General features: G+C 62.3%; 2 protein-coding genes across 2 annotated transcripts; both read left to right on the top strand.

Annotated features, from left to right (window-relative positions):
• The first annotated feature begins 6,675 nt into the window (after positions 1–6,675).
• ARHGDIA (Rho GDP dissociation inhibitor alpha) lies at positions 6,676–10,634 on the top strand. Its single transcript, XM_045085677.1, has 6 exons — positions 6,676–6,787; positions 8,251–8,467; positions 8,594–8,677; positions 8,918–8,994; positions 9,080–9,143; positions 9,269–10,634. Exons 2-6 carry the CDS (start codon positions 8,278–8,280, stop codon positions 9,466–9,468), a joined length of 615 nt encoding a protein of 204 aa, XP_044941612.1. The 5' UTR covers positions 6,676–6,787; positions 8,251–8,277; the 3' UTR covers positions 9,469–10,634.
• Positions 10,635–15,861: 5,227 nt separating this feature from the next.
• On the top strand, positions 15,862–25,451 carry P4HB (prolyl 4-hydroxylase subunit beta). Its single transcript, XM_045085678.1, has 11 exons — positions 15,862–16,081; positions 16,897–17,103; positions 18,410–18,543; positions 18,675–18,812; positions 22,521–22,625; positions 22,806–22,931; positions 23,009–23,209; positions 23,385–23,505; positions 23,618–23,799; positions 23,876–23,962; positions 24,508–25,451. The coding sequence occupies exons 1-11, from the start codon at positions 15,931–15,933 to the stop codon at positions 24,586–24,588; spliced, it is 1,533 nt and encodes a 510-aa protein (XP_044941613.1). The 5' UTR covers positions 15,862–15,930; the 3' UTR covers positions 24,589–25,451.
• Positions 25,452–25,898: the final 447 nt, after the last annotated feature.

Below are 25,898 nucleotides of genomic sequence, written 5' to 3' on the forward strand. Positions count from 1 at the left end.
TCCTCCCGGAAACCTGGTCAACTGATCTTTCTATTTTTGAGCTTAAAGAAAACTTATTTACTCAGACGGCAAATATGTGAGTGCCTGCCGCATGCCAAGCGCCATCCTCACGAGCTGGGGACACAGCAGTGAGTGCAAGACAGAAGTCCCTGCCCTCAGACATCTGCTCCGATGGGGGACAGACTGGCCGGGGGGTAAACACAGGATATCGGGGTGCCCGGCCGGAGCCATTGACAGAGTGTGTGACTTTGGCTCTTGGGGTCATGGATTTGAGCCCTATGTTGGAGGAAGAGGTCACTTTAAAAATAGGGGCGCCTGGGTGGCCCAGTCGGTGAAATGTCTGCCTTTGGCTCAGGTCATGATCCCAGGGTCCTGAGATGGAGTCCTGCATTGGGGGCCTTATTCCCCTCTGCCTCTCCCCTTGTTATGTATTCTTGCTGTCTGTCAAGTAAATAAAATCTTAAAAAAAAAAAAAAAGAAAAAGAGAAGCTTAACACATTCAGTCAGCACAGAGGGTGACGGTACAAACAGAACCACCTCCCAGTGCTCTCCAGACCTGGGTTCTGCAGGCGTTCTAGTTATGTATTTTTTATTTTTAAGATTATTTATTTATTTATTTGACAGACAGAGATCACAAGCAGGCAGAGAGGCCGGCAGAGAGGGAGAGAGAGGAAGCAGGCTCCCTGCTGAGTGGAGAGTCCGATGCAGGGCTGGATCCCAGGACCATGACCGAAGGTAGAGGCTTAACCTACTGAGCCACCCAGGTGCCCCTATTTATTGTACTTTTTATTTTATTATTTTTTTAGTCCCTTCTACCCTCCAATGGGGCTCAAACTCACAGCCCTGAGACTGAGAGTCACGTGCTCTACACTGAGCCACCAGGATGCTCCTACTGGGCTTATTTTAAACGACAGCTTTAGTGAGATAGAATTGACATACCATAAAGTTGACCCATTTGGAAGGTAGAATTTTAATTTCACAGTGACTTTCCCACATTCACAGGGTCACAGTCCAACAGCTCATTCAAGTTCCAGAATATTTTCATCGCCCCAAAAAGAAACTCCACTAGCAGTGACTCCCTACTCCTCCCCTTGTCCCGGCACACGCCGGTCTGGACGTGGCGCATAAAGGGAATCCTACCACGCGTGCCCCTCTGTCTCTGGCTTCTCTCACTTGGCGTCGTGCTTTCCAAGTAGACCCGCTCACTAGCACGGAATTCACACTTCAGTGTCTTGCCAGAACCCGGTGAGGACTGACGCTTTGTTCCCGCGCCGTGTGGTGGGCCAGCATGTGAGCTGTTCCAGGCACGGGCTGCTGGGTGTGTGCACACAGTCTTCTAGAACACGTGCCTCTAGGATGGGCGTTGGGGTCGGTGGGCAGCTGCGCCCTCCCGCACCCTCACTGGCCAGCACAAGGTTGCCGGTGTGCACCGTCCACCTACCTCAGCCATCATCTGGGGCAAAGAGGTATCTTCCTGTGGTTTCGCCTGCATTTTTTTATCTTCCTTATCCTTAAAAAAGAAAGAAAGGGGCGCCTGGGTGGCTCAGTGGATTAAGCCGCTGCCTTCAGCTCAGGTCATGATTCCAGAGTTCTGGGATCGAGCCCCGCATCGGGCTCTCTGCTCAGCAGGGAGCCTGCTTCCTCCTCTCTCTCTGCCTGCCTCTCTGCCTGCTTGTGATCTCTCTCTGTCCAATAAATAAATAAAATCTTTAAAAAAAAAAAAAGAAAGAAAGAAGAGTCTGGATTGAATAGCCGTTCTCACGGTTTCGCGGCGCCTCCCTGGGCGCCGCCTGGGAGCGCTGGCGGCCGGAGCGTCCCGTGCCCGGCGGGGCAGCGCGCCCAGCCGTGAGTTGGACCCGTCGGCTTTGTTGGATGGGATGAAGGTTGTGCTGCAGCGGCCGAGTCCGCTCTCCCTCCCCGGGGCCTGCGCTCCAGCTGCCGAAGCCGACTCCCTGCCACGCCGCCAGCCCGTGTCCCATGGTCCCAGCCTTGTCATTGCGCTCGCGGCCGCCCGCTTCTCTGTTTAACTGTGAAGGTCCTTAGCTGTTATTTTGTAGTTCTGATGTTCAAATTTACAGGAAGGAAGTGAGAATGGGACAAGAAGTTCCCGTGGCTCTCGCCGGACTCCCCGATGCTGGCGCTCCACGTTTTAATCGGAACCGATGGAGACGGAGTGCAGCAAGCGGCCGCTTTCCCCAAACCCTTCTGTGTGCGTTTCTTTAAAAACAAGGATATTCGGGGACGCCTGGGTGGCTCGGTCAGTTAGAGCGTCGGCCTTCGGCTTGGGTCATGATCCCGGGGTCCTGGGATCCCGTCCTGCCCTGAGCTCCCTGCTCCGCGTGTCCGCTTGTCCCTCTGCCTCTGCTCCTCCCCCTGCTTGTGTTCTCTACCGCTCGCTCTCAAATAGATAAAATCTTAAAAAAAAAAAAAAGGGTATTAAAAAAACAGGGGGGTCGCCTGGGTGGCTCAGTGGGTTAAAGCCTCTGCCTTCGGCTCAGGTCACGATCCCAGGGTCCTGGGATCAAGCCGTGCATCGGGCTCCCTGCACGCAGGAAGCCTGCTTCCCCCTCTCTCTCTGCCTGCTTGTGATCTCTGTCTGTCAAATAAATAAATAAATCTTTTTAATAGATAAATAAATAACTAAATAAATAAAGTAAAAAATAAAATAAAACCTTTCAGCCAACTACACCAGGGCTGATGAGATGACTCTTGGGGCCCCTGGACAGCTCCAGGGTGGAGGCTAGTCACCAGAAAGACCAAGCCATGTTCAGAGGAGTGGGATGTTCTGCCCCATCGCACCCCAACGTCTGCGGAGGGGAGCAAGGCTGGAAACGGAGTTCATCATCGATGGCTGATGATTTGACCAGTTGTGCCTTTTTTAAAAAATTTTATTTATTTCTTTGACAGAGACAGATCACAAGTAGGCAGAGAGGCAGACAGAGAGAGGAGGAAGCAGGCTCCCCGCTGAGCAGAGAGCCCGATCCGGGTCCGATCCCAGGACCCCGAGATCATGACCTGAGCTAAAGGCAGAGGCTTTAACCCACTGAGCCACCCAAGCGCCCCGCAGTTGTGCCTTTTTTAATGACACATCCATAAAAACCCCTAAATGATGGGGTTCGGCTTCTGGGTTGGTGAACCCTTGGAGGTGCTGGGAGGGTGGTGCACCTGGAGAAAGGCGAGGAAGTTACAACCCCGACCCCATGCCTCATGCCTCATCAGAGACCTCTCTGGTCATTGGCCATTCTTGTGTTGTGTCCTTTATCATAAACCAGTCGTTGTAAGTAAAGCATTTTCCCGAGTTCTGTGACTTGTTTTAGCAAGTTCTCAAACCTGAGGAGTGGTCAAGCCCCTCCACTTTGGGTGTTTCCTTACACAGTGGTAGATGCGTGAACAGGGCAGATAATGGGGCTGTGACTGTTGCTTCTCCCCAGAAAGGATCCCCTTGTGTTTATAACCGGCCAGCAAAACCATGGGCAGCCCGCGGACCTGACACACGTCTGGCATCTGAAGTAGGGGGAGCCTCGCCTCGTAGGACTGAGCCCTCAACTTGCAGGTCTGGGCTACCTCCAGAAAGCGCCAGAACTTAATTGAACTGTGGGACATCTGGCTGCTTTCAGACAGGTGCATGAGAAAAAACACTTCAGCCACACACTGCCCAAGTGCACGGTGTTGACCCTGCCTCGATCCTGATGTGGACAGGCCAGCTTGAACAAGAGTTGTTTTTAGTTTCTTTTTTTAAAGATTGTATTTATTTATCTGACAGAGTGCAAGAGAGAGCACGAAGCAGCAGGGCTGGCAGAGGGAGAAGCTGAGTGGGGAGCCCCACGCAGGGCTCGAGCCCAGGACCCTCGGATCATGACCCAAGCCGAAGGCAGATACCAAACAACTGAGCCACCCAGGCGTGCCTAAATAGAATCTTAAAAAAGAAAAAAAAAAGTTTTGAGATGGAAAAATTGAACATTTAACATTTGATGATACTAAGAAAGCATTGTTAACTTTGGTAGGTATACTATTTTTTTAAAGATTTTATTTATTTATTTGACAGAGAGAAATCACAAGCAGACAGAGAGGCAGGCAGAGAGAGAGAGAGAGAGAGAGAGAGAAGCAGGTTCCCTGCTGAGCAGAGAGCCCGATACGGGACTCGATCCCAGGACCCTGGGATCATGACCTGAGCCGAAGGCAGAGGCTTAACCCACTGAGCCACCCAGGCGCCCCATTTTCTATCACACTCACAGGTTGTGCAGGTCAGGGATGGTTTATCCGGTGCTGCGGGGCAGGGCTCCTGGGTCCTGAGCCCCAATTTCCAAATTAAGATAAGTCACACCCCAGCCTCACTCTCACCTGCGCCCTGAGCTGACGCCAAAATGAAGACTTTCGGGGGTCCTGGCAGGCAGCGTGTTAACCGGAGAGGAACGTGCGTCATTTGGTCCTATTAGAGGGACACTTTTCTTCCCATTGAGAGGGTGGGATCTGATTCCCGGCCCTTAGACCTGCACTGGCTCAAGTTGCTTGACCCGTGAAAAGCGGCAGGAGTCTGGTCTCTGGAAGCCCCCGTGGGTTCACACGGAGATTGGGAACAGGCCTCTCAGAACATCTGCTCTTGGATCCAGCGGCCCAAATCTCACAGGAGTCTCATGGAAGGGCCTGGGGCCGGCAGTCTCCTTCAGGCGCAACCCGATGGGGCCCCAGCGTGGACCTGATCTGACGGCAGCGGCAGGAGAGCCCCAGCGGAGCTCACCCAGCCCACAGAATAGCGGAGAGAGCTGTAAATCACAGCTCTGAGCCCTTCCACTTCGGATGGTTCCTTACACAGTGGTAGATACGTGAACAGGGCAGATACTGGGGCTGTGACTGTTGCTTCTCCCCAGAAAGGATTCCCTTCCTTTGAAATAAATACGTGTTGAAATATTCACGGTGGAAATAACCTCTGAGGTTTGCTTCCAACCAGTAGCTGGCACAGGGGAACAAGCCGGGCCCTAGGCTAACTGTGGAGGCTAGACGGCAGGTGCCCTGGGCTCGTCCTGCCCTTCTCTCTCCTCTGGTGCGTGCGGGGGGCCACCTCCAAGGCAGGCCCGACGGCCTTGCCTGCTGGTACTGCCAGCCCCGTGGGCCCCTCCCAGGCTATACTAGGGCAGGTCTGTGAGGCCGGAAGAGTGCAGAAGCGACCTTCCTCCTGAGACGGATGTTGTTAGAGACGCTGCTTGCTGCTCTGCTGGCTATTATTCCGCGTCCACCTGTCTCTCCGAGGCCTCCTGGGAGAAGCCAGTGGCCTTGCTGCAAGCAGCCCTCTGGAGGGGCCGGGAGTGGGGGGTGGCAGGGCAGTAAACCCTCTGGCCCACAAGGACGGAGCATCCTGCTCACCGCATTGGCAAGGGCTTGGAATTCCCCCAGATGTTAGGATCCGCTCTGGCCCACTGCTTGCGGCAGCCTCAGGAGACCAGAGCCGGACCACCAGCCACGCCGATCCCGGGCCCCCAGGAACAGCCGAGGAACTCTTGTTTTAAGCTGCTAAATGCCCCCCACGTGTTTTTACACAGTAACAGATTCCTAACAAAGTATATGTCTGAAATTTCCTACAATAGGAATTTTTTGCTTTTTGCTTTGTTTCTTAAAAGCTCTTGGTGGTGGCGGGGCTCCTGGGTGTCTTCAGGCCATCAAGGGGCTGCCGTCCACTCAGGTCATGACCCCCGCATCCTGGTCAGGCTCCCTGCTCAGCCTGGAGCCTTCTTCCTCTCCCTCTGCTGTCCCCCCGCCCCCCCTCGGCCGCCTGTGCTCTCTCTCTCTAATGAACAAACAAAATCTTAAAAAGTAAATAAAAATAAAAAATAAATAAAAGCACTTGGGTCATCTGAAAGCAGAGTTCTCCTCTACGTACAACTGGGCAATGCGGGGCAGTGGGCTGTGGGCTCTGGACTTCCGACGACGGAAGCCTGGCAAGCAACCCACCGAACCGCCGCTCCGCACACAAAGCTGACCGCGCGACCCCTCAGTTACACAGAATCCTCAATATTTAAACGTGTTCAAAAGATAGCCAGGTTCCTATTTGGCATTCAGATTGTGGTAGAAAATGCCTCCATCCACAGGAGGGGCCGGGCGGGGGCTGGGGATGGCGGAGGCCGAGGGCAGCGTCGCAGGTGGGCAGGCGCCCCAGGCCCTGCCAGGTCCTGGGAGCCGGGGGTGTGCGGGGACCCGCCGGGGGCGCGGGAGCCGGGGGCGCGCGGGGACTACACAGCGTCTCCGGGTCTGCGCGCGGCACCCGTCGGACCCCAGCCGACAGCCCGGCGCTCCTCTCGCGTGCGCGAGCAACAGCGGACGGAGGGGCCGGGCCACCCGCGCGGGGACAGGCTCCCCTGCAGCGGCGCCGGGGCGGCCCTGGGGTCCCAGTCGGACGACACAGGCCGCCGGTCCCGCGCTTCACCTCGGGGACGGGTCACGATGTACGGGAAGGGGGAGGCGCACGCGAGGCCGTGAAACTGCCCCGTGCCCCGGGCTGGCGGCCGAGCCCCGAGGACGCCCGGGACCAACAAAAACCACCGGCAGCAAAGCGCGCCAAACCCTAACCCGGCCCGGACCTCGCGGGACGCGCCCACGAGGCCGGCGCCACAAGATGGTGGCGGCGCGCTCCCGGCAGCCCGCGCGCGCGCGCGCATGCGCCCCACGGCGGCCGCCCGGCGCGAGCGGAAGTCGCGTGACCCCGGAAGTGGCCGGCCGGGAGCGCGCGGGCGGGGCCGCGACGTTCGTCATTCCGTGCGGGAGGGAGCGCGAGAGCGGCGCGGTCGAGCCTCCGGTGAGCGGCGGCGGCGGCGGCGGCGGCGGGCAGGGTGCGGCGGGGGCGAGGCGGGGCGGGGCCCGGGCGGGGGCGCCGCGGGGCTGGGGGCGCCGCGCCTTTGTTCGCGCCGCTCGCGGGGGGTCGGCGCGGGCCTCCTCGGGGGCCGCCGCCCGCGCCCCGCCGCGCCCCCGCCCGGGCCGCCGCGCGCCGGCCGGGTCCAGGCCTGGCGCCCCCTCCCCGGGGACGCGGGCGCGGCGGCCGGCCCGCGCGGCGAGGCCCCCCGAGCCCCGCAGCCCGCGCGCCCGCCCAGATTGCGGAGCCCTGCGGAAGGAAGTGGGGGCCGCGGCCGGCGCGCTCGCGGAGCCCGTCGCCTGCGGCCACACTTGGGTGGCGTCAGGGCGTGAGCCTTCGGGAGGAATTCCCGAGGAAGCGGCCCGGAGGCCGGGACCGGCGGGCGCGCCCCACCCCACCTGTGGCGGCCGGCCGGCTCGGGGCTCCGGCGGCCCTTTGTGAGGTCCGGCGCCGGGCGGCTCCAGGCTGCCGGCGCGGTCCCGGGGGACAGGCTCGGCGGTCCTTCCGGGGCCGGCCGAGGGCCAGCGTGGACTGCGCTCTGGCCCACTTCCCGTGCGGCGCGAGGGTCGGAGAGGGCCTCGCCGGTTCCTCAGCCGTTCTGGCGGGCGCGGGGGGATCCTTCGTCCTGGGGAGCCCGGGGCTGCCCCCTGCGCTGCCCCCTGCGCTGCCGTGCGCTCCACAGCGCTGCCCCAAGCTCTTCTGAGCCAGGATCCCGGAAGGGGCGCCGAGACCTTGCAGCCCTGCAGCCCTTCCCACGTTGCGGGTCACACGGCCTCGCAGTTGGGGAGAAGGCTGGCAGATGGTTGGGGTTCCTCGTGCCCGCCTGGGACCCGCCTGTGGCTCTCGGCCCGCCGGTCATCTGAGCTCCAGGAGAACCCTGCACTTGCAGGACAGGGCCCACTCCCCTGTTAGGACAAAACCCAAGGAGTGTGTGGTCAGGGAGACCCAGGAGGAGGTTTCCTTAGGAAGAGGGTCTGGGCAGCTTCGCAAGAAGGGCAGGATTTGGGCAGGATTGAAGAGGTGGCCCCGCCCTGCCAGTGCGGGGGGGGGGGGGGGCTGTCTCTGTGCCCAGCTGTGGGAGAGGTGTGCCTCGTCTTCCTAAGGAGCACACTGGGGGGCCTTCTTAGTTCTGGATGCGCTACCCAGGCTTGCAGGGGTCCGCAAGGTGGGCAGGGCACAGAGTGTGGCCTTCTCTGGGCTTCAGGAGTCTGTGTTCGGGACTTTTGCACAGCTCTGCCTGCAGTTGCTTTCCTCCAAAAGGCCTGCCTGCCTGGGGCCCAAGCACGGGGCCGGTTACTCGCAGAGGGCCCGTCCATCCGGCAGAGGCGTGCTGGCGGTCGGCCTGCTGAGAGGCCAGACAGGCAGACACTGCATGCCTTCAGGCTGCCACAACCCTGCCGGTCCCACAGGTGTCGCAGACCCAGCTAGAGGTGAGCATGGCCGAGCAGGAGCCCACCGCGGAGCAGCTGGCACAGATCGCCGCGGAGAACGAGGAGGACGAGCACTCGGTCAACTACAAGCCCCCCGCCCAGAAGAGCATCCAGGAGATCCAGGAGCTGGACAAGGATGACGAGAGTCTGCGCAAGTACAAGGAGGCCCTGTTGGGCCGCGTGACTGTGTCTGCTGGTAAGTGGGCTGAGGCAGCACCGAGAGGGACACCTGTCACTTGTGGGTTCCTGCTGCCAGCCGCTCCTCCCCCCGCCAACGGCAAGTTAGGGCTGGGGTAGAGCTCTAACCTGCTCTCATCCGCAGACCCCAACGTCCCCAATGTTGTTGTGACCCGCCTGACCCTGGTGTGCAGCACGGCCCCGGGGCCCCTGGAGCTGGACCTGACAGGTGAGTGGCCTGAGGTTAGGGTTAGCCTGCTGGTTCCGCTGCAAGTACTTTCTCAGCACGCCCGTGCCCTCTTGTGGGGGGCGTGGGAAGCGCGGCCCGGAAGTCTGCGGCCCTGGCTTTGGAGGGGCTGGGGGTCCTGGATGGGGCCGCCTGGGGCTGTGTGGCTCAGGGTGGGCACCGAGGGAGTGTTGTGCCCCTTCCTGCAGCTGAGCCTTCTAGACAATCTTTTCTTGGGCACAGGCGATCTGGAGGGCTTCAGGAGGCAGTCCTTTGTGCTGAAGGAGGGCGTGGAATACCGGATAAAAATCTCTTTCCGAGTAAGGCGCAGGGGCTGTGGGAGGTGCTGGGGGGCCGTGGGCCTGGAAAGCCTCGCCGAGCTTGGCCTGGCTTCTCTCCCTGCAGGTGAACCGGGAGATCGTGTCTGGCATGAAGTACATCCAACACACGTATAGGAAGGGCGTCAAGAGTGAGTGGGGGGGTGGCGCCCTGCCCCCACGATGGGGGTGCTGCATGGGGAGAGAGAAGGCGGTGTGTGCCTTCGGCCCTGCGTGGGGTCTGCAGCCTTGGTGACCGCCCATTTCCTGCACGCAGTCGACAAGACCGACTACATGGTGGGGAGCTACGGGCCCCGGGCGGAGGAGTACGAGTTTCTGACCCCCACGGAGGAGGCGCCCAAGGGTATGCTGGCCCGAGGGAGCTACAACATCAAGTCCCGGTTCACGGACGACGACAAGACGGACCACCTGTCCTGGGAGTGGAACCTTACCATCAAAAAGGACTGGAAGGACTGAGCCCTGACCCGGAAGGCGGGCAGGCCTCCGGACAGACGGACGGACCTGTCTGACGTGCCCCACCCCCATCAGCCCCCCTTCTCCATCCTGACCCCTTACCAAAGTGCTGACGGGTCTGCCCCCCGCCCCCAGCCGACCCTGCCCCTCCCTCCTGGCCCCAGCCTCCTCGGTGGTCTCGCCTTGCTGCTTCTGCCTGTGCTGGGGAGGGGGGAGGGAGCCTCCAGGCCAGGCCTCCACCTCCCCTTCCGTACCCCTTTGGGTTCCTCCACTCGTTCTGATCTGACCTGAGGCACTGGCTCTTCCGAGGGCATTTCCTGGACGCCCGGGTCCTTGCAGGCCTTTGCAGTTGCCCTGGATCCTGTTCTTTCTCTTCTAACGGGGTGGGGGTGGGGTGGGGTGCATGACTCGAGGCCTCTTGGGGGCCAGCCAGCCTCCTGCTTTCACCTGTCCCCGGTCAGTTCATCCATCGCTGTCAGTAACTGTCTAACCATGATGCCTTAACATGTGGAACGTGTGCTGTGGGGGCCGTCACTAACCTCTAACCCCCCCATGTCTGCATGAGCATGTGGTCTCCCCCGGTCCTTGCCCCACCCGCAGTCCCCGTGGCCCGGGGAGGGGTGTGGGGTGTGCTGCTGCTGCTCCCCTGGCCGCCAGGGCCTAGCCAGCCCCCTCCCCCGGCCGGGGCTGTGGGGACGGCTCCAGGGGCTGGGGGGAAGCCAGATTGCCAAAACTGAAGTTGCCTCCATTCTCATCTGGGAGGCCAGGTGTCCTCACGCCTCTGCCTTCTTTGTCCTGGCGGGCAGTGCTGGAGCCCACGGCCCCAGCAGACCGCCCTCGGTGGACAAAGCCAGCGGCCGAGCCTTACTCGTCCCACCGGGGCCTGCCGGCCTGGAGTCGTGTGCCTGGCCTGTCAGTATTTATTGCCTCCATATGTGCCGTCCTCTGGGCCCCCTGGCCTGCCACCTCTGCCCCCAGGCTCGGTGCCACCATCCCCGGCAGGCCCTCCCCGGACCCAGCCAGGACAGCTGTGGGACCAAGCGCGCACAGTCGGGGCCTCCCCTGTGCCTCCCCTCCCCTTGCCTCCCCTGTTGGGCCTGGGCCTAGAATGTTCAGGAGCCTGACCCTGCTTCTCCTTTTCTGACCGGGAAATAAACTCCCCCAAAGCAGCCAGGGTGTCTGCTGCTTGTCTCGGGGGGTGGGGGGCAGCCATGGTGCCTGTGGCTGTTGAATGATTTGAAGCTTTCCTTTTAGGATCCGGCCAGTGCTTCCCTGGGCGCAGGCCCCGAATCTCCCCAATTGCCCAAGTTACACGGTCCTTGGCTTGGGGGCAGGGGGTGCAGGAGGTCTTTCTGGGGCCTGGAGCACAGGCTTCGTGAGGACATGTCCCAACCCTGAAGAAGGGGAACCTTGCCAGAGACAGTCCCTGTACCCAGCAGCAGGGGCAGGAGGCCGGACTGGAAGTCAGTGTCCTGGAGGGCCCTACAGGACCCCGGCTCCAGGGGAGGAATGGGAGAAGTGGGGTAGACAGGAGGAAACTGGGGGGCCTTCACTGTTAGAGGTGCAGAAGAGCAGCAAGAGGGGGCGCCTGGGTGGCTCAGTGGGTTAAGCCGCTGCCTTCGGCTCAGGTCATGATCTCGGGGTCCTGGGACTGAGCCCCGCATCAGGCTCTCTGCTCAGCGGGGAGCCTGCTTCCCTCTCTCTGCCTGCCTCTCTGCCTACTTGTGATCTGTCAGTCAAACAAATAAATAAAATCTTTAAAAAACAAACAGCAAGGGGGCTCCTGGAGGCCTGCACAGCCTCTGCTGGACCTTGGGGTGGGGGGCGGAGCAGAAGGGGGACACTGCTTCCTTTCCTCACCGTGGGAGGGCGCAGAGCAACTCTGATGTTCCCTCCCCAGCCCGAGAATGGGAAAAACGCAGACTGGAAACCACCTCCTGTGGCCTGGCGCCTGTTGGGAAACCTGCCCTTTCCGTGCTCTGGACGGGCTAGAAAGGGGTTTTGTGCCACACTTCATGGTGACAGGAAGCTGCTCTGGGAGAGGCTCCGCTGGCCACACCTTTCGGGCTCTGCCCCTCCTGCCAGTGCTTTCCAGCAGGGGGTGCCCAGCCGGCAGCTTTTCCCTGGCTGGGGCTGCGGTGGACATCTCCCACGGGGCTGTCGGCCCAGCCCCGCTCACCAGGGCCCCCTGGTGGATGACAAGATGAAGTGGCCCTTCCCACCCAGACCCAGGTTAGAGAGGAGCCTGGCCCCGTCAGGTGGCACAAAAAGCCAGTAGGGTTACACCATCCTGGGCCCAGGGTCTGGGTATCTTTCCCACTGAACAAGGATGCAGCGACCTCTGAAACGCACCCTGGCCCCCAGAGGTATACCCGGGCAGGGTCTCGAGCTCAGCCAGCCCATCACAGTCTGGGGCTGGCCACCGCAGCACCTCTCCCAGCACGTTTCCTACAAGGTCCATGGAAAATCTAAAGCCAGGGTTTAAACCGTGCGTCGACAGTTCAGCGGGTCAGGGCCTTCTGAGGCTCCCTCAGGCCATGGATTTTCCCAGCTTTAGTCACACACGTGGACTCGGACCCTAAGTGCCGAGTTGTACCGGCACCTTGCCAAGGGCCAGGACTTTGCTCCGGCCCCTCCCCGGGTGAAGGGTCACATCGGGCAGCACCTGCAAGACTTGCAGGACGTGGCTCGTCAGTCCCAAGTCTAACCTGGTCCTCCTGGTTTCACCCTGAACCTATCTGTACAGTCTGGGGGCCTCTTCCATGTGTCCCCTGTCCATGTCCCCCAGGAGCCCTCAAGCTACCCCCTCGTCATCTATTCCCAGATGGGCCCTTCTTCCACTGACTCTTCCACTTAAGGGTCTCTAACGTGACTGATTCATCACCAATGACCGTGATTTATGATAATCTTCACGCCCTGCACCATCCCACTCTGGAATCAGGACCCCCTCCCACTACCCCACCCCCGGGGCCGCAGCTCCCCACGGTGCCCCAGCAGGCACGTGTGCAGGGTCGCATGGTCCTGCCTGGCAGTGGGACCCTACAGTCAGGAGCTGTCCTTCAGTAGCCTAGCGCGCACTTCCTGGGTGTTCATGAGCCTGCTGTCGACTCCCTCAACACCTTCTACCCTAGCACAGATTGGAAAGGAGTTTTATTCTGAGAACTCTATTAAAAAAAACAAAAACAAAACAAACAACTCGGGGAGCCTGGGTGGCTCAGCGGGTTAAAGCCTCTGCCTTTGGCTCATGTCATGATCCCAGGGTCCTGGGATCGAGCCCCACATTGGGCTCTGTGCTCAGCGGGGAACCTGCTTCCTCTTCTCTGCCTACTTGTGATCTGTCAAATAAATAAAATCTTAAAAACAAATAAACAAACAAGACTTTATCTTTTTGACAGACAGAGAATGAGCACAAGCAGAGGGAGAAACAGACTCTCCACTGAGCAGGGAGCCTGATGCCAGACTCCACCCCAGGACCCTGGGATCTTGACCTGAGCTGAAGGCACATGCTTCACCGACTGAGCCACCCAGGCAACCCAAGAACTTTTTTTTTTAAGATCTTATTTTTTAATTGACAGAGCTGCAGAAGAGGGAGAAGCAGACTCCCTGATGCGAGACTTGGTCCCAGGACCAAGAGCAGAAGGCAGATGCTTAATGGACTGAGCCATTCAGGAACCCCTGAGAACTCTATTTTTCAAAACATCGTATCACCCAGTAATTCGCATGAGGTGTAATGGGCACCTTCTCAGAGAATGAGAGATGCCTGGAGGGTGTCGTGCGGCAGTGGCGCTGGTCCTGAGAGAGGCTGGGCCGCAGCCACAGGGCAGGTGGGCCCTGACCTCCAAGGGCACATTGCAGCTCGGGACCCAGGGTACATGGTGAACACAGCCCCACAGCCTCTCTGGAGCTTTTGGATGGTACGTGATGCCAGCCCTCCCCTCAAAGCCGAGGTTTGCAAAGGTGTTCAGTGAAGCAGCCTGTGTTCTGGGACCAGCCCCACAGAAACTGGGGACCTCAGACCTTCCCCAAACCAGGCTTCCTTCCAGCTGACAACCCCACTTTGCTGCTCCTGCACAGGCTGGTACAGGAGACCAATGCAAGCTGGGCAGGCGCCTGGAGCAGGCACAGCCAAGATACCCAAACACCAAGGCCCGTTAGGCCAGAGCCTCGTTTACGCTCTGGTTTTCATAGCTGTGGCCACTGGCTGCACCGCCTTCACCTGCGTCAAGGCCCGTGGACTGCACGCAGCACAGAGAAGGACAGACTCGAGAGTGAGGCTCATTCGCAGCCACAATGGGATTGGGTCTGCTTTGTGTCCCCCACCCCGCCCCTGCTTTTCCTTTTAAAGACTTAATTTACTTACAGAGAGAGACAGTGAGAGGGAACACAAGCAGGGGGAGTGGGAAGAGAGGAAGCAGGCTTTCCACTGAAAAGGGAGCCCGATGCGGGGCTCAATCCCAGGACCCCAGGGATCATGACCTGAAGGCAGATGCTTAACCAACCGAGCCACCCAGGTGCCCCTAAACAGTTTAGATTATAATCACAAATTCAATATATTTGAGTCACTGAAAGTCTCTAGTAGATGAATTCTGTTAAGTGTGTCCTGCAGAGTGGTCCGTGCCCAGTGTGGCACATGGACACAACGGAAAGCTGTTTTGTTCTGGTCAACAGACCATTCTTCAAAAAAATTTATTTATTTGGCAGATCACAAGTAGGCAGAGACGGAGGAGGGAAAGCAGACTCCCCGCTGAGCCCGGAGCCCGCCGCGGGCTCGGTCACTCGGTCACTCGCTCAAAGGCGGATGCTCAAGGACTGAGCCACCCAGGCGCCCCTTGTTCTCCCCTTGACCCCGAGGTTCCCGTGTTTGTCAAGGCTGCGAGCTCTGGAGTGACGCTGCTCCAAACCACCACAAGCTACCAGCGTCAGGGGACCGTCCATGTGTTCGCGGTGTCCCGTCAGCAGAACAAGACCAGGTCCCCGTGGGTATCTACACGCGGGTCAAACCGGGATACGATGACCTCCTCCACCAGGCCCAAGCCCGGGCTGGAAGGTCCGCGTTGCGGCAAGGACAGACGCCGGGACACGGGCAGCAGCCGTGAGGCGAAGCGCCACGCACTCCCCGGAGAGCAGGAGGGCTTGGCCCGCAACTGCCGGTCACTCGTCGGCCGGACCTTCAGGCCAGGGCCCCACGGACGCCGGGGCGGGCACGCTCACGGCCTTTCGGTGCGGACAGACACCCCAGCGGAGACCAGCCCCTGCGTGGGCCGGGCCGCGGCGCGGACACGGAGACCCCGGGACCGCTCCTCTGGCGGGGCGAGCCCTGCGCGGAGGCGGGGAGGCGCCCTCCCACGCCCCCGCCCGGCCGCGCTCCGGGGCCGCGGTGTCACACGGCCGACGCCGCTGCCCGCCGCGCCGGAGGCTGGCGACGAGTCTGGGGCTGCGGCGGGGCCGCTGCGCCGGGGAAGCGAGCGCGGAGGGCCGTGCGGGGAGGGCCGTGCGGGGGGCGCGCGGGGGAGGGGCACGCGGGGCGGCGCGACCTCCGCCCGCGGCCCCGGGATTTCCGCTCTGCGAAGCCGCCGCCGCCGGGCACAAGCGGGACGCGCCCAGGGGACCCCGCGCTCGGCCCGCGCGTCCCGGCTCGGCCGGCAGGACCCCGCGCCGCCGCCCGAAGCCTTCCCCGGCCGGGCCGCCCCGACGCCACGGGCCGCGTCCCCGGTTCCGGACCCGCGGGCGGACGGCCCGGCCTCCCCCGCTTCCTCGCCCGCTCGGAGCCCCGGCCCGCCCCGGCCCGCCCCGGCCCGCCGAGCCCCACGTGCCGCCGTCCGCGTCCTTAGAGGGGTCCCTGACAGGCACCGCCCGAACCTCACGCACACCGGAAGTTGCGTTAGCCCAGCTTCCGGCGTGCGGAGCTGGGGCGGTAGCTGAGAGGTGTCAGGTACGGACTGGCCGTCCAATCAAAATGCAACACGAGGGGTTTCACAGACGCAGGCGCAGCCCCGCCCCTCAACCGAGAACTCCGCCCCACTGCCACGTTCGACGCGGCAACGCGCGGGGGTGCGCTCATCTCCCAGCCAATCAGGAGCCACAGAGCCCGGGTCCCCCCCGGCCGCAGCCATTCCAGACCCACGGAGGGTGTAGGAGAAAGCCACCAGTCACAAGTCGCGGAAGAGAAAGTTCTCCACCGGAAGCCAATGAGAAGCCCGGGAAGAGTGCGAGCTCCCCGACCAATCCCGGGAGAGACGGAGGGCGGCCCCCACGCCGATTCCGAATCCGGGGTCGGGGGCCAGTGCGGGTAGCCAGTCCGAGGGCTTCGAAGGCGGGCCCCGGCTCCCACCAGCCAATCGGGCGCGGGCGCGGGCGGGCGCGCGCTCGGCGGCGTCCGGGCTTATAGGGGCGGGGCGGCCGGCGCGCGCTCTCGTGGCCTCGCTGTCCCGCGGCGCCAACCGAAGCGCTGCGCCCGCTGCCGACATGCTGCGCCGCGCTCTGCTCTGCCTGGCCCTGGCCGCGCTGGCGCGCGCGGGCGCCGCCGCCCCGGAGGAGGAGGACCACGTCCTGGTGCTCAACAAGGGCAACTTCGAGGAGGCGCTGGCGGCGCACAAGTTCCTGCTGGTGGAGTTCTGTGAGTGCCGCCGCCCGGGCCGGGCCTGGCGCCGCGGGGCGGGGCGGGGCGGGGGCCGCGGCCGGGGCCGGGGCCGGGGCCGGGGCCGGCGGGCACGCGGCGCTCCGGGGCGCCCGCCCCCGCCCCCGGCCGCCCGCGGAGCTGCTGTCCGCCCTGGGGCCGCCCCTCCTGCCCGAGCCGGACCGCGCGGTGGCGGCAGGTCCACGGCCCGCTCGTGCCTTTGTGCCTGCTGTCCGCGCGGCCGGTCCCTCCGTGGGCCCCGGCGAGCGGGCACCCCTGTGAGCCGCCGCAGGTACAAAGGGGCGCTCGGAGGGCCGCCCCCGCCTGCCCCGGGCCGGCCCCAGAGCGCGCGCCCCGCGGGCACTGCCTCGCCGCGTGCTGTCCCCCCGCAGCCAGCCCCGTGCGCGCAAGTGCTGACGCGGCCGGCCTCAGCGGAGAGGCAGCTCCGCACCCCGGTGCCTGCGCCGCTGGGCACAGGTGCGGCTGGCTCTGGCGACCAGCTCTTAGCCCCCTGCTTCCCCGAGGGCAGTGCCGGGGACGTGGCTGCCCGTGCTGCCCGCGGTGCCGGGAGGGTCCCCGTGGCGAGAGTCCGACCGGTGCTGACCCGGCGGGAGCAGCGGGGGCTGGTGCGGTTCCTCCTTCTGGCCTCTGTCCCAGTACCGCTTCCGAGCCCCGAGCCCTCCGCCCAGCCCTGAGTGTTCCCGGGGTTGTCTGGGTGAGCAGATAAGATCGTCATGGAAGGAAGGACGGAGGAGAAGGGGGGAAGCGGGGGGACTTGGGCAGTGCCACTCTCTAGCACCCCGCTTCTTTGTCAGATGCCCCTTGGTGCGGCCACTGCAAGGCTCTGGCCCCCGAGTACGCCAAAGCCGCTGGGAAGCTGAAGGCAGAGGGTTCGGAGATCAGGCTGGCCAAGGTGGATGCCACGGAAGAGTCTGATCTGGCCCAGCAGTATGGCGTCCGCGGCTACCCTACGATCAAGTTCTTCAAGAACGGAGACACAGCTGCTCCCAGGGAGTACACAGGTGTGACTGCCGCGCTGCCCCGCACGAGGAGCGGGGCTGAGGGGCGGGGAGGGGGGCTGTTCTCCATCCCGTTCCGCCTCTCAGGCCCTTGTGAGGAGGGTCCGGCCACCGCTGCAGCGTCTTTCTGGTGGAGACGGGCGCCCTTCAGGGCTGGCGAGCTGCAGGCTGAGGCGCGTCCCGAGACCGACCCCGGAGGAGAGGAAGGCTGGGGCCCTTGGGACCACACCCGGGAGCGAGTGTAGTGACCGCAAACTCGGGTGTCCAGCCGCCGAGCCGAGTGCCGCCGGGGACAGGCCGGCATCGGGCACCTGTCACCGCCGAGCTCTGGAGCTCTGCGGCGCGAGCCCTTGTGGCTGCCTCGGGCTGGGCCCCTGTGGCCTGGTAGGTACCGATGAGAGGAGAGACTTTTGTCTCTAGAACCGGTTCTGTGGCTCTGCTGTCGGAGAGCTCTGCAGGAGCCTCGTTAATCCTGACGCCGGCGACTCTGGGCTCCTTCCTGTGCTGCTGTTTTATGGTTCTGGTGTTCGCTTTGGGAACAGGAAGCGCACAGTTGTACGATCCCATCGCTGACGCGTAGCTTTGGCGAATGAGACAGCCACTCCTAATCCACCTGTAACTGGTGACTCAGCCTTGAGCCGCCACTTGGCAGAGCCCTTTCTCGGTGCGAGCTCCCGCAGCCCTTCTCAGGTCGGACCAGGCAGCCCAGCTGCGGGGGGGAGCGATTGGCTCAGAAGGAGCAGGCTTCTAGCTGTCCATCTTGTTGGCCCTGGGTGGCATGCAGGTGCACCATCGCTCTGCCCTGCTGGTCCGGCAGGCACATGTGGTCGGCCACCCCGCGGACAGCGACACCGGAGTGGCCGGGATGCCCAAGGCCAGCCGGAGCTCTGCCTGTTGTCACGGGGAAAGCTGGTGTTCAGCAGACTTCCCAGGCAGCCCTCTTACTTTTTTCTTTTTTTAAAGTTGCACCATGTCTTTAATTAAGATGACGCGTACAGTGAGGCCAGGGCAGAAGCGTGCGCGTGCGCATGCTCAGTGATTTCCCGCGTCAGGGAGATTCTGAAAATACAGAGGGAAGGAAAAGCAATTGTAACTATCGCCAGAGGCAGCCACTCCCTTTCCCTGCGACCCCGTGGCAGCTTCTCCTGCGCACAGAGAGTCTTGTTGGCGCTAGGACTCGCACGGGTGTGAGGACGAGGCTGCTGTCCCTCTGTCCCGCGGCAGGGTTAGGCTGCTCTGGCTCTGGCAGAGCGCTCAGAGGGGCGGGGCGGGCCTGCCTCTCAGCGGAACCGCATGTGTTTGGGCGCAGCTGGCCGGGAGGCCGAGGACATCGTGAATTGGCTGAAGAAGCGCACAGGCCCGGCCGCCACCACTCTGCCTGATGCGGCGGCCGCAGAGGCCTTGCTGGAGTCCAGCGAGGTGACCGTCATCGGCTTCTTCAAGGTAGAGGCTTGGGAGCTTCCTCTCGGAGCCTTCATCCCCCTAGCATGGGCGAAGGGTTCCCCGGGGACGAGGCCCGGCAGGGACCCACGGTGCCGGGGACTGTGGTCACCTCTACAGCTTCTCCTGTGTAGGACGTGGAGTCGGACTTTGCCAAGCAGTTCCTGCTGGCAGCGGAGGCTGTCGACGACATACCTTTTGGGATCACATCCAACAGTGACGTGTTCTCTAGATATCAGCTGGCAGGGGACGGGGTCGTGCTCTTCAAGAAGGTGAGTGGCCCTCCCTCGGCCCCACCCCGGGCGCTGGGACACCGTGGCGGGGCGCTGCTGTCCTTATCGCCCTGCGGCTGGTGGACCTTGGCCGGGCGGTGCTGCCCTGCCCTGGCCCCCGACTTACCGAGGGCCAGTTGTGCAATGTTGTGCAACGTCCGGCCAGAGGAGCCGATTGGACGCGGCCTTCAGACTTTGCGCCGTGGGGTTGCTGTGGCTCGCGTGGCGGCTGCTGGGCCATGCTAACGGGAGCACGGCCGCTCTGCAGGGTTGGCTCTTCTAAAAGACTGGGAAGAACAGCAGAGGTCGCGCCGTGACTGGTTCCAAGCACAGGATCCTAATCCTGCAGACAGCGCCGTGCGACCGGCGCTCCTGCTTCCGTGACCGTCCTGCTCACTGGAAACAGAGACTCTGAGTGTTGGCTCTTGGGCAGGTGTGCCCACCGCCGGCCCAGTCCGGCCCCCGTGGTGTGGCGAGCATGGGTCCTGGGCCACGTGCCCTTCAGTTGCCTGCGCCGTTGCTAGGACAAGGCCTGGCTCCCATGTGCAGCGTGACCGTGGGGCCACAGGGTCTTTCGATTTTTGTTTTAGCCACCACACAGCCAGGTGGGCTGGCTGAACCCCCATGATGTCCGAGTACGCTCTCCTGCCTTGGCCCGTGGTATGTCCGTGCGGTTCCGATGGCGCAGGCCCTGGAGAGGGAGAACACGCCTGGAGAGTGGGGACGGGGCAGGAGGCATGTCCTCGGGCCTGGAGATCGGGTCTCTGAGTCCTGGTTTGTCCTTGTGGGAAGTGGGCAGGTTCAGAGCTCCAGTAAAGCAGTACAGTGTGTGGTCCAAAGGGGTGCCAGGCTCCAGGCTGGGGCCTCTGTGTGTGCGCCTCCTTGCGTGTGGGGCTGCTGGGCCAAGTGACTAAAGACAGGCCACGGTCAGTAATGCGTAGTAACTGCTGCATCTGGCACTACACCAGGCACTGGCAGGGGTCCTAGGTGTCTCCCAGGCAGAGGACCAGGGACACGCCGGCTTGGGGTGGCTTTCTTCTGCTGTTTCTGTGGTCCGTCTTGCCTCGGAGAGACCTCCAGACACTGTCTTCGCTCGCAAAGGGAGCGGCTTTACTACATTAGCCACTAGTCCTCGCACGGGTGCCCGGGAGATCCCAGTTACACGTGTGACGAGGGGAGCCCCTGGGGCATTGGAGGGGTGGGCCTCGGGCTGACGGGGAGTCCTGGGTCCCGAGGTTGAGGCTGACGGAGGAAGGAGTTTCTCTGATGCCGCGGAGGCCAGTACGCTCTCCTGCGTCCACACAGCGCTCCCCCACCAGCCTGAAGGTCCAGAGCCCCAGCTGTCTTTTTTTTTTTTTTTTTTAAGATTTTATTTATTGAGAGAGGAAAGGAAGGGAGGTGAGGCAAGGGGAGAGGGAGAAGCAGGTCCCGCGCCGAGCAGGGAGCCTGAGGCAGGACTCGATCCCGGGACCTGGGACCAGGACCTGAGCTGGAGGCAGACCCCCAACCATCTGAGCCCCCCAGGCGCCCCCAGAGCACCAGTTTTCATACAGGGCCTGTGGGTGCTCACGTGTCCGTGAGGGTCTGCGGAGGCTTCATGTGCAGGAGCTCAGTGGGCGAACCGACCACCGTGTGCTTCCTGTGGTCCTTGCTCACAGGGCACAGCCGGCCCCCTTGGGTCTGATGCCAGTTGGGGGCAGCCTTGAGCAGGAGCCCTGGGACTTGGTGCTGCGCGGGTCAGCAGGAGTCACAGCCGCCGTCCCGTGGGCCGTGCCACGGATGAGAGGAGGGAGGCTCAGGTCCAGCTCCTGAGCTGGTACCGGGCAGTCGCCCATCTCCTGCGGGCTGATCAGCCCGGTTCCTCAAAGTGCTGGGTCTTCCTGTCTGCCCAGGGCCGTTGGGGGGTTGGGGGCACGCTGAGCTGGGTGCCTTCCCAGCAGGACAGGGCAGGTGGGCTCCCAGGAGCGGCCAGCAGCCACTCCCTGGAAGGATGGGGGCTTGGGTCATGGGTCACTGCCTGTCGGACCTTTGGTTTGAGAGCTGCTTACGCTGTGTCTTTGTCACGGGGTTTGCTTTTTCTTTTGTATTCTTTGAAGCTGGAGGCCTAGGAGTAGCTGTGGGGCTAGGCTTCTCTTCCATTGCCTACAGTGTCGAGCCTTTTGGGGACGTTAGCTGCTGGGGCCCGATGCAGCTGGCCTCTGCTCTTGTCACTAGCTAGGTGAGAGCTCATTGTTTTTCACTAGCGTAGACCGTGAGCATTGTGGGATGCGGTACCGTTACTGAAAAGATCATGTCTCGAGACAGGTGCGTGGGGCAGCTCTGCTCTCCAGGCCTCGCGTGAAATCGGGCAGATCGCTCCCAGCTCGGGGCGGAGACGGTTCTGGGGAAGTGGCGGGCGCCGTGGCCCGTGTGCCGCTCGGAGGGGCTCAGGAACTTGCTGGGGGTGCAGGCCTGGTGGGGCTCAGCCTCCTGGCTCCTCGCCGCCTTTCCCTCTTCTCCATCCTAGGTTTTGAGGGAGAGCAAGCAGGCTTCAGTTTCGCCTGGGAGAGGGGCTCCCAGTGCCCAGCCCTTGGTCCGGTCGACCTGAGCAGCCCCGTCATGGTCAGGATGGAGCTCCCGCTCGAGCGGAATGTTGGCAGGAGGGGGGAGTAGCCACCTGCTCTTGCAGAAGTTCCTTTGGGGAAGGGAAGGATGGTAGTTTCGGTCCCTGCGTCTGCTGTGACAGTTCAGGGGAAGGACAGAAGGCTCACCTGGGCAGGTTCGGGCAGCCGGTCAGCCCGTCTGTGCACCCCATCCAGAGCCACAGCTGCGGCTGGGCTCCCGTTGGGCCTCTCTGGGGAACAGCTCGGCTTTCCACCTTCGGGCCCTGGGACTCTTCAAACTCTTCATGTTACTGGGGATCCCAGAGAGCTGGAGTGGCTGCATATTATATTTATTGGTTTTTATTGGGTCAGAAATTAGAACTGAGAAATTTTTTTTTTTCCCTAAAGATATTACTTATTTGAGAGAGAGGCAGAGGGAGAAGCAGGCTCCCCGCTGAGCAGGGAGCCCAGGCGGGACTGGATGCCAGGACCCTGAGACCATGACCCGAGCCGAAGGCAGAGGCTTCACCCACGGAGCCATCCAGGGGCACCCGGCTGGTGTAGTCAGAAGAGCGGGTGACACTTGACCTCAGGGTTGAGAGTTCCAGGCCCAGGTTGGGCGAGGAAGCAACTTAAAGCTCGTCCATCTAAAACAACAAGTTATTTGTAATAACTTGTGAAAGTTGGTTTTTCTGCGCTGACTGCAGCTGGGTGGTGAGAGTGTTGGGTTTCTGGCATTCACTGGCGTCTGCCTGGTGGAGTCAGCCTCGGCTGACCTCTGTCTGTCTGGACGTCCCTCATCTCTGCTTCCGTCCAAGGGCACAGCAGGGCACAGCAGGCCCAGGAGAGGGCGCGTTTGGAGGCCAAGCAGGAAAGTGCATCCGCTGTGAAAGGCCCCACGCCCTCCCTTTGGTGTAGCTGTTGCCTGGTGCTGGAGAGAGGCCGCCCTCTGCAGCTCGCCTCAGCTTTGTTTGGTGCAGAGGCATGTGGCTTCTGCTCTCTGTTGCTCTTGGAGCCGGACTAGAAGGGGGCTGCCAGACCGCCAAGCCCGGGCTGCCCGTGGGGGGCGCTGCGGGAGGCTCTGGGAGCACCGGGGGCCTCATAGGGTCCCTCTCTGCATCCACAGTTCGACGAAGGCCGCAACAACTTTGAGGGGGACGTCACCAAAGAGAAACTGCTGGACTTCATCAAGCACAACCAGCTGCCGCTGGTCATCGAGTTCACGGAGCAGGTGTGGCTCTCCTGTGGGTCCTGTGCCCTGAGGATGGGGTGGCGTGGGGGGGTCACGAGGTCCCGGCCCCAGGGACCCCTCGATAGGCAGTGTTGCCTCGGTGGCATCGCAGCCGCAGAGGGAATCTCGTTAGCGGCTCAGTTCATGGCCCAGACCCAGTGCCCTCTGCTTATGACATAGACGGCCCCAAAGATCTTCGGAGGCGAAATCAAGACCCACATCCTGCTGTTCCTGCCCAAGAGTGTGCCCGACTACGACAGCAAGCTAAGCAACTTCAAGACGGCCGCTGAGCGCTTCAAGGGGAAGGTGAGCCCTCGCACGCCTGCCGCGGGCGGAGGGCGGGAGCCGCTGTGGCCCCTCCTGACCGCGCTGCTTCCGCCCAGATCCTGTTCATCTTCATCGACAGCGACCACGCCGACAACCAGCGCATCCTCGAGTTCTTCGGCCTCAAGAAGGAGGAGTGCCCCGCCGTGCGCCTCATCACCCTGGAGGAGGAGATGACCAAGTACAAGCCGGAGTCCGACGAGCTGACGGCGGCGAAGATCGAGGAGTTCTGCCATCGCTTCCTGGAGGGCAAGATCAAGGTGGGGGAGCCGTGTCCTGGCACGGTGCTGGCCTGTGCCGGCCTCTGGGCCCTCGGGGCTCCCCTGCTTAGGGAGCGCGGAGCAGCCCCGACCTCCGGGCACGGTCCTCTCCTGCGGCTCCGAGGGCCGGCGTGGGGGCTGTGGGCGTCCGTGACCCTGTCCCCCTGCCCTCCAGCCCCACCTCATGAGCCAGGAGCTGCCCGAAGACTGGGACAAGCAGCCTGTCAAGGTGCTGGTTGGGAAGAACTTTGAAGAAGTGGCCTTCGACGAGAAAAAGAACGTCTTTGTGGAATTCTGTAAGTGAAGTCCCTCCAGCGCCCCCGGGCCTGTCCGCCCCGCGAGGACGTGCGCGCTGGGGGCAGGCAGGGGAGGCTCTGGGCCCAGCGCCTCAGCACGGCTCTCTTTCAGATGCCCCATGGTGTGGCCACTGCAAACAGCTGGCCCCCATTTGGGATAAGCTGGGGGAGACGTACAAGGACCACGAAAACATTGTCATCGCCAAGATGGACTCCACGGCCAACGAAGTGGAGGCCGTGAAAGTGCACAGCTTCCCCACGCTGAAGTTCTTCCCCGCCAGCGCCGACAGGACGGTGCGCAGCTGGCCCCGGGGGCGGGGGCGGGGGGCGGGGGGGCTGCCCAGCTCCCTGACCCTACCCCCCTCCACAGGTCATTGATTACAACGGGGAGCGGACACTAGACGGTTTTAAGAAGTTCTTGGAGAGTGGTGGCCAGGACGGGGCTGGGGATGATGACGTGAGTGGGGGTCAGTGGGCGCCACTGGAGGGGCATGCGTGTGTCCCCAGGCTGGGCAGAGCCGCTCTCCCTGCAGAGCGCTCCGGCCGGCGGCCGCCGTCAGGGGGTCTTGGAGTGCTGGTATTTGCTGGAGGCACCTTAGACTCGTCCCATAAGGCCCCCTGCCAGCCGGGACTCGGGCTCTTCCCCGGCCGGGTGGCTGAGGTGTCCTGCCGGACAGCAGCTTCAGCCTTGGGCGGCTGGGGCAAAGCAGAGGGTCTGCTAGGTGGAGGGGGGGCAGGAGGGGCAGCAGGCCTGCCAAGGGAGCACACCGTGAAGCTGGCATAGGGCTGTCCCTGGCCCCACAGACCCTGAAGGCTGGGGCCCTGGGCAACCCTCCCCGTCTGTCTTGTTGGCGGGAGGCCCCCTGGCGTCCGCGCGTAGAGACCAGAGTTGTTCGCTTCAGTCCGCGTGGCCAGCCGGGCTGCAGGGCCCGGGTGCTGGGGCCGGGCTTGCCCTGGTCCTGTCCCAGTGGGTTTCCTCGTGCCCTCCCTCCTCCACCCCAGGACCTGGAAGACCTGGAAGAAGCGGAAGAGCCTGACCTGGAGGAGGAGGACGACCAGAGAGCCGTGCGAGACGAGCTGTGAGGTGCGGCGCGCACACCTGGCGCCCCAGACACGACCCCCACCCCCGGGCAGCGCCGCCCAGAGGCGCGGCCTCCGGAAGCCCGAGGACCCTCACGGCAAGGAGGGGACACCGACCGGAAGTGCAGGGAATTTTTCTGAAGCAACACTTTATCCTGACACGCGTAAATTTAGACCCGTCTCTTACTTGTGCTTTTCAGTTTTTGGAAAGGGATTTCTCTCCGAGCCAGCTCACTGTGGTGGGCTGTTTTTTTTTTTGTTGTTTTTTTTGTTTTGTTTTTAATTGTGATGTACTTTTTCGTACATGGTTCTGTCCAAAGTGCTTGTTAAAATGTCTCTGAATCTCATGCAGGTGAAGTCTCCTTCCTGTTAGGGTTTATAGTATCACTTTAAGAAATTCCATTTGTGGGATTTTGAGACATTTTTGGACGTCAGGGTGTCCCACTGTGGCCGGGCCTCCCTGGAGACTCCTGTCCCCTGTGTGGGAGGCGCCGGGCCAGGCCGGCCGGGTCCCTCTCCTCTCCTGCTGGTAACGCGTGACGGAGCGTGGGTCTCGTGTTGTTGGCTTAGATGGCGAATCTAGGTCTCCGTCACAGGGGCCTGTACGACTGGAGGGGGTGGTGGATGCTGGCTGAGCCCAGGGCAGACCCGGGTGGCCCCCCTTCCTCCCCGAGCCAGGCTCCCCGGTGCTCTGTGACTTCCAGCACTGCCCAAGGCCTGCGGCAGGCACAGCCAGAACCCTCCATTTCCAGGCTGGGCGACGGCCAAGGGTGCTTGAGCCGAACCACGTGCGGGCCGTTCTGCAGCCGTTTCTACCACGATATTGGAATTGAATACATTGGCCAAATAAAGTTGAAATTTTACTACCTCTTGTCTCTGCTTCACAAGCTCTCCATGTGGCGGGGAGTGGCCGGGGTTAGGCCTCTCCCCATCAGGGCAGCTTTCTCAGAGCGCGGGGCGTCCATGGAAGCCACAGGCGTGTCCCAGGTGGTCAGTCGCCAAGCAAGCACGGCCACAGGTGCTACAGCTGGATGGGGGTGGGGGTCTGGTGCTGTCCTGGGGCATCTCACTGCCTTGGGACACAAGTGGCCACTTGTGGAGCCTGCGCCCAGCCAGTGCCAAGGCTTCCTGCCGCGGGGGGTCTGACGAGCCAGCAGTGTGTGCTTGGGCACGGGTGACCCAATGGCACTGCTGTGCTCACCACTGAGACACAATGGTCAGGGTCGTGTGTTCAAATAGCAGATCACCCAGGTTTTAAAAATTTGACCCAAAGAACCTCAGCTCGCTTGGAGCTCATGCTGAGAGAACTGGTT

Source organism: Mustela putorius, unplaced genomic scaffold (genome assembly GCF_011764305.1).
Source record: "Mustela putorius furo isolate JIRA1106 unplaced genomic scaffold, ASM1176430v1.1 tig00000873_pilon_pilon_pilon, whole genome shotgun sequence".
Taxonomy (NCBI): Eukaryota; Metazoa; Chordata; class Mammalia; order Carnivora; family Mustelidae; genus Mustela; species Mustela putorius.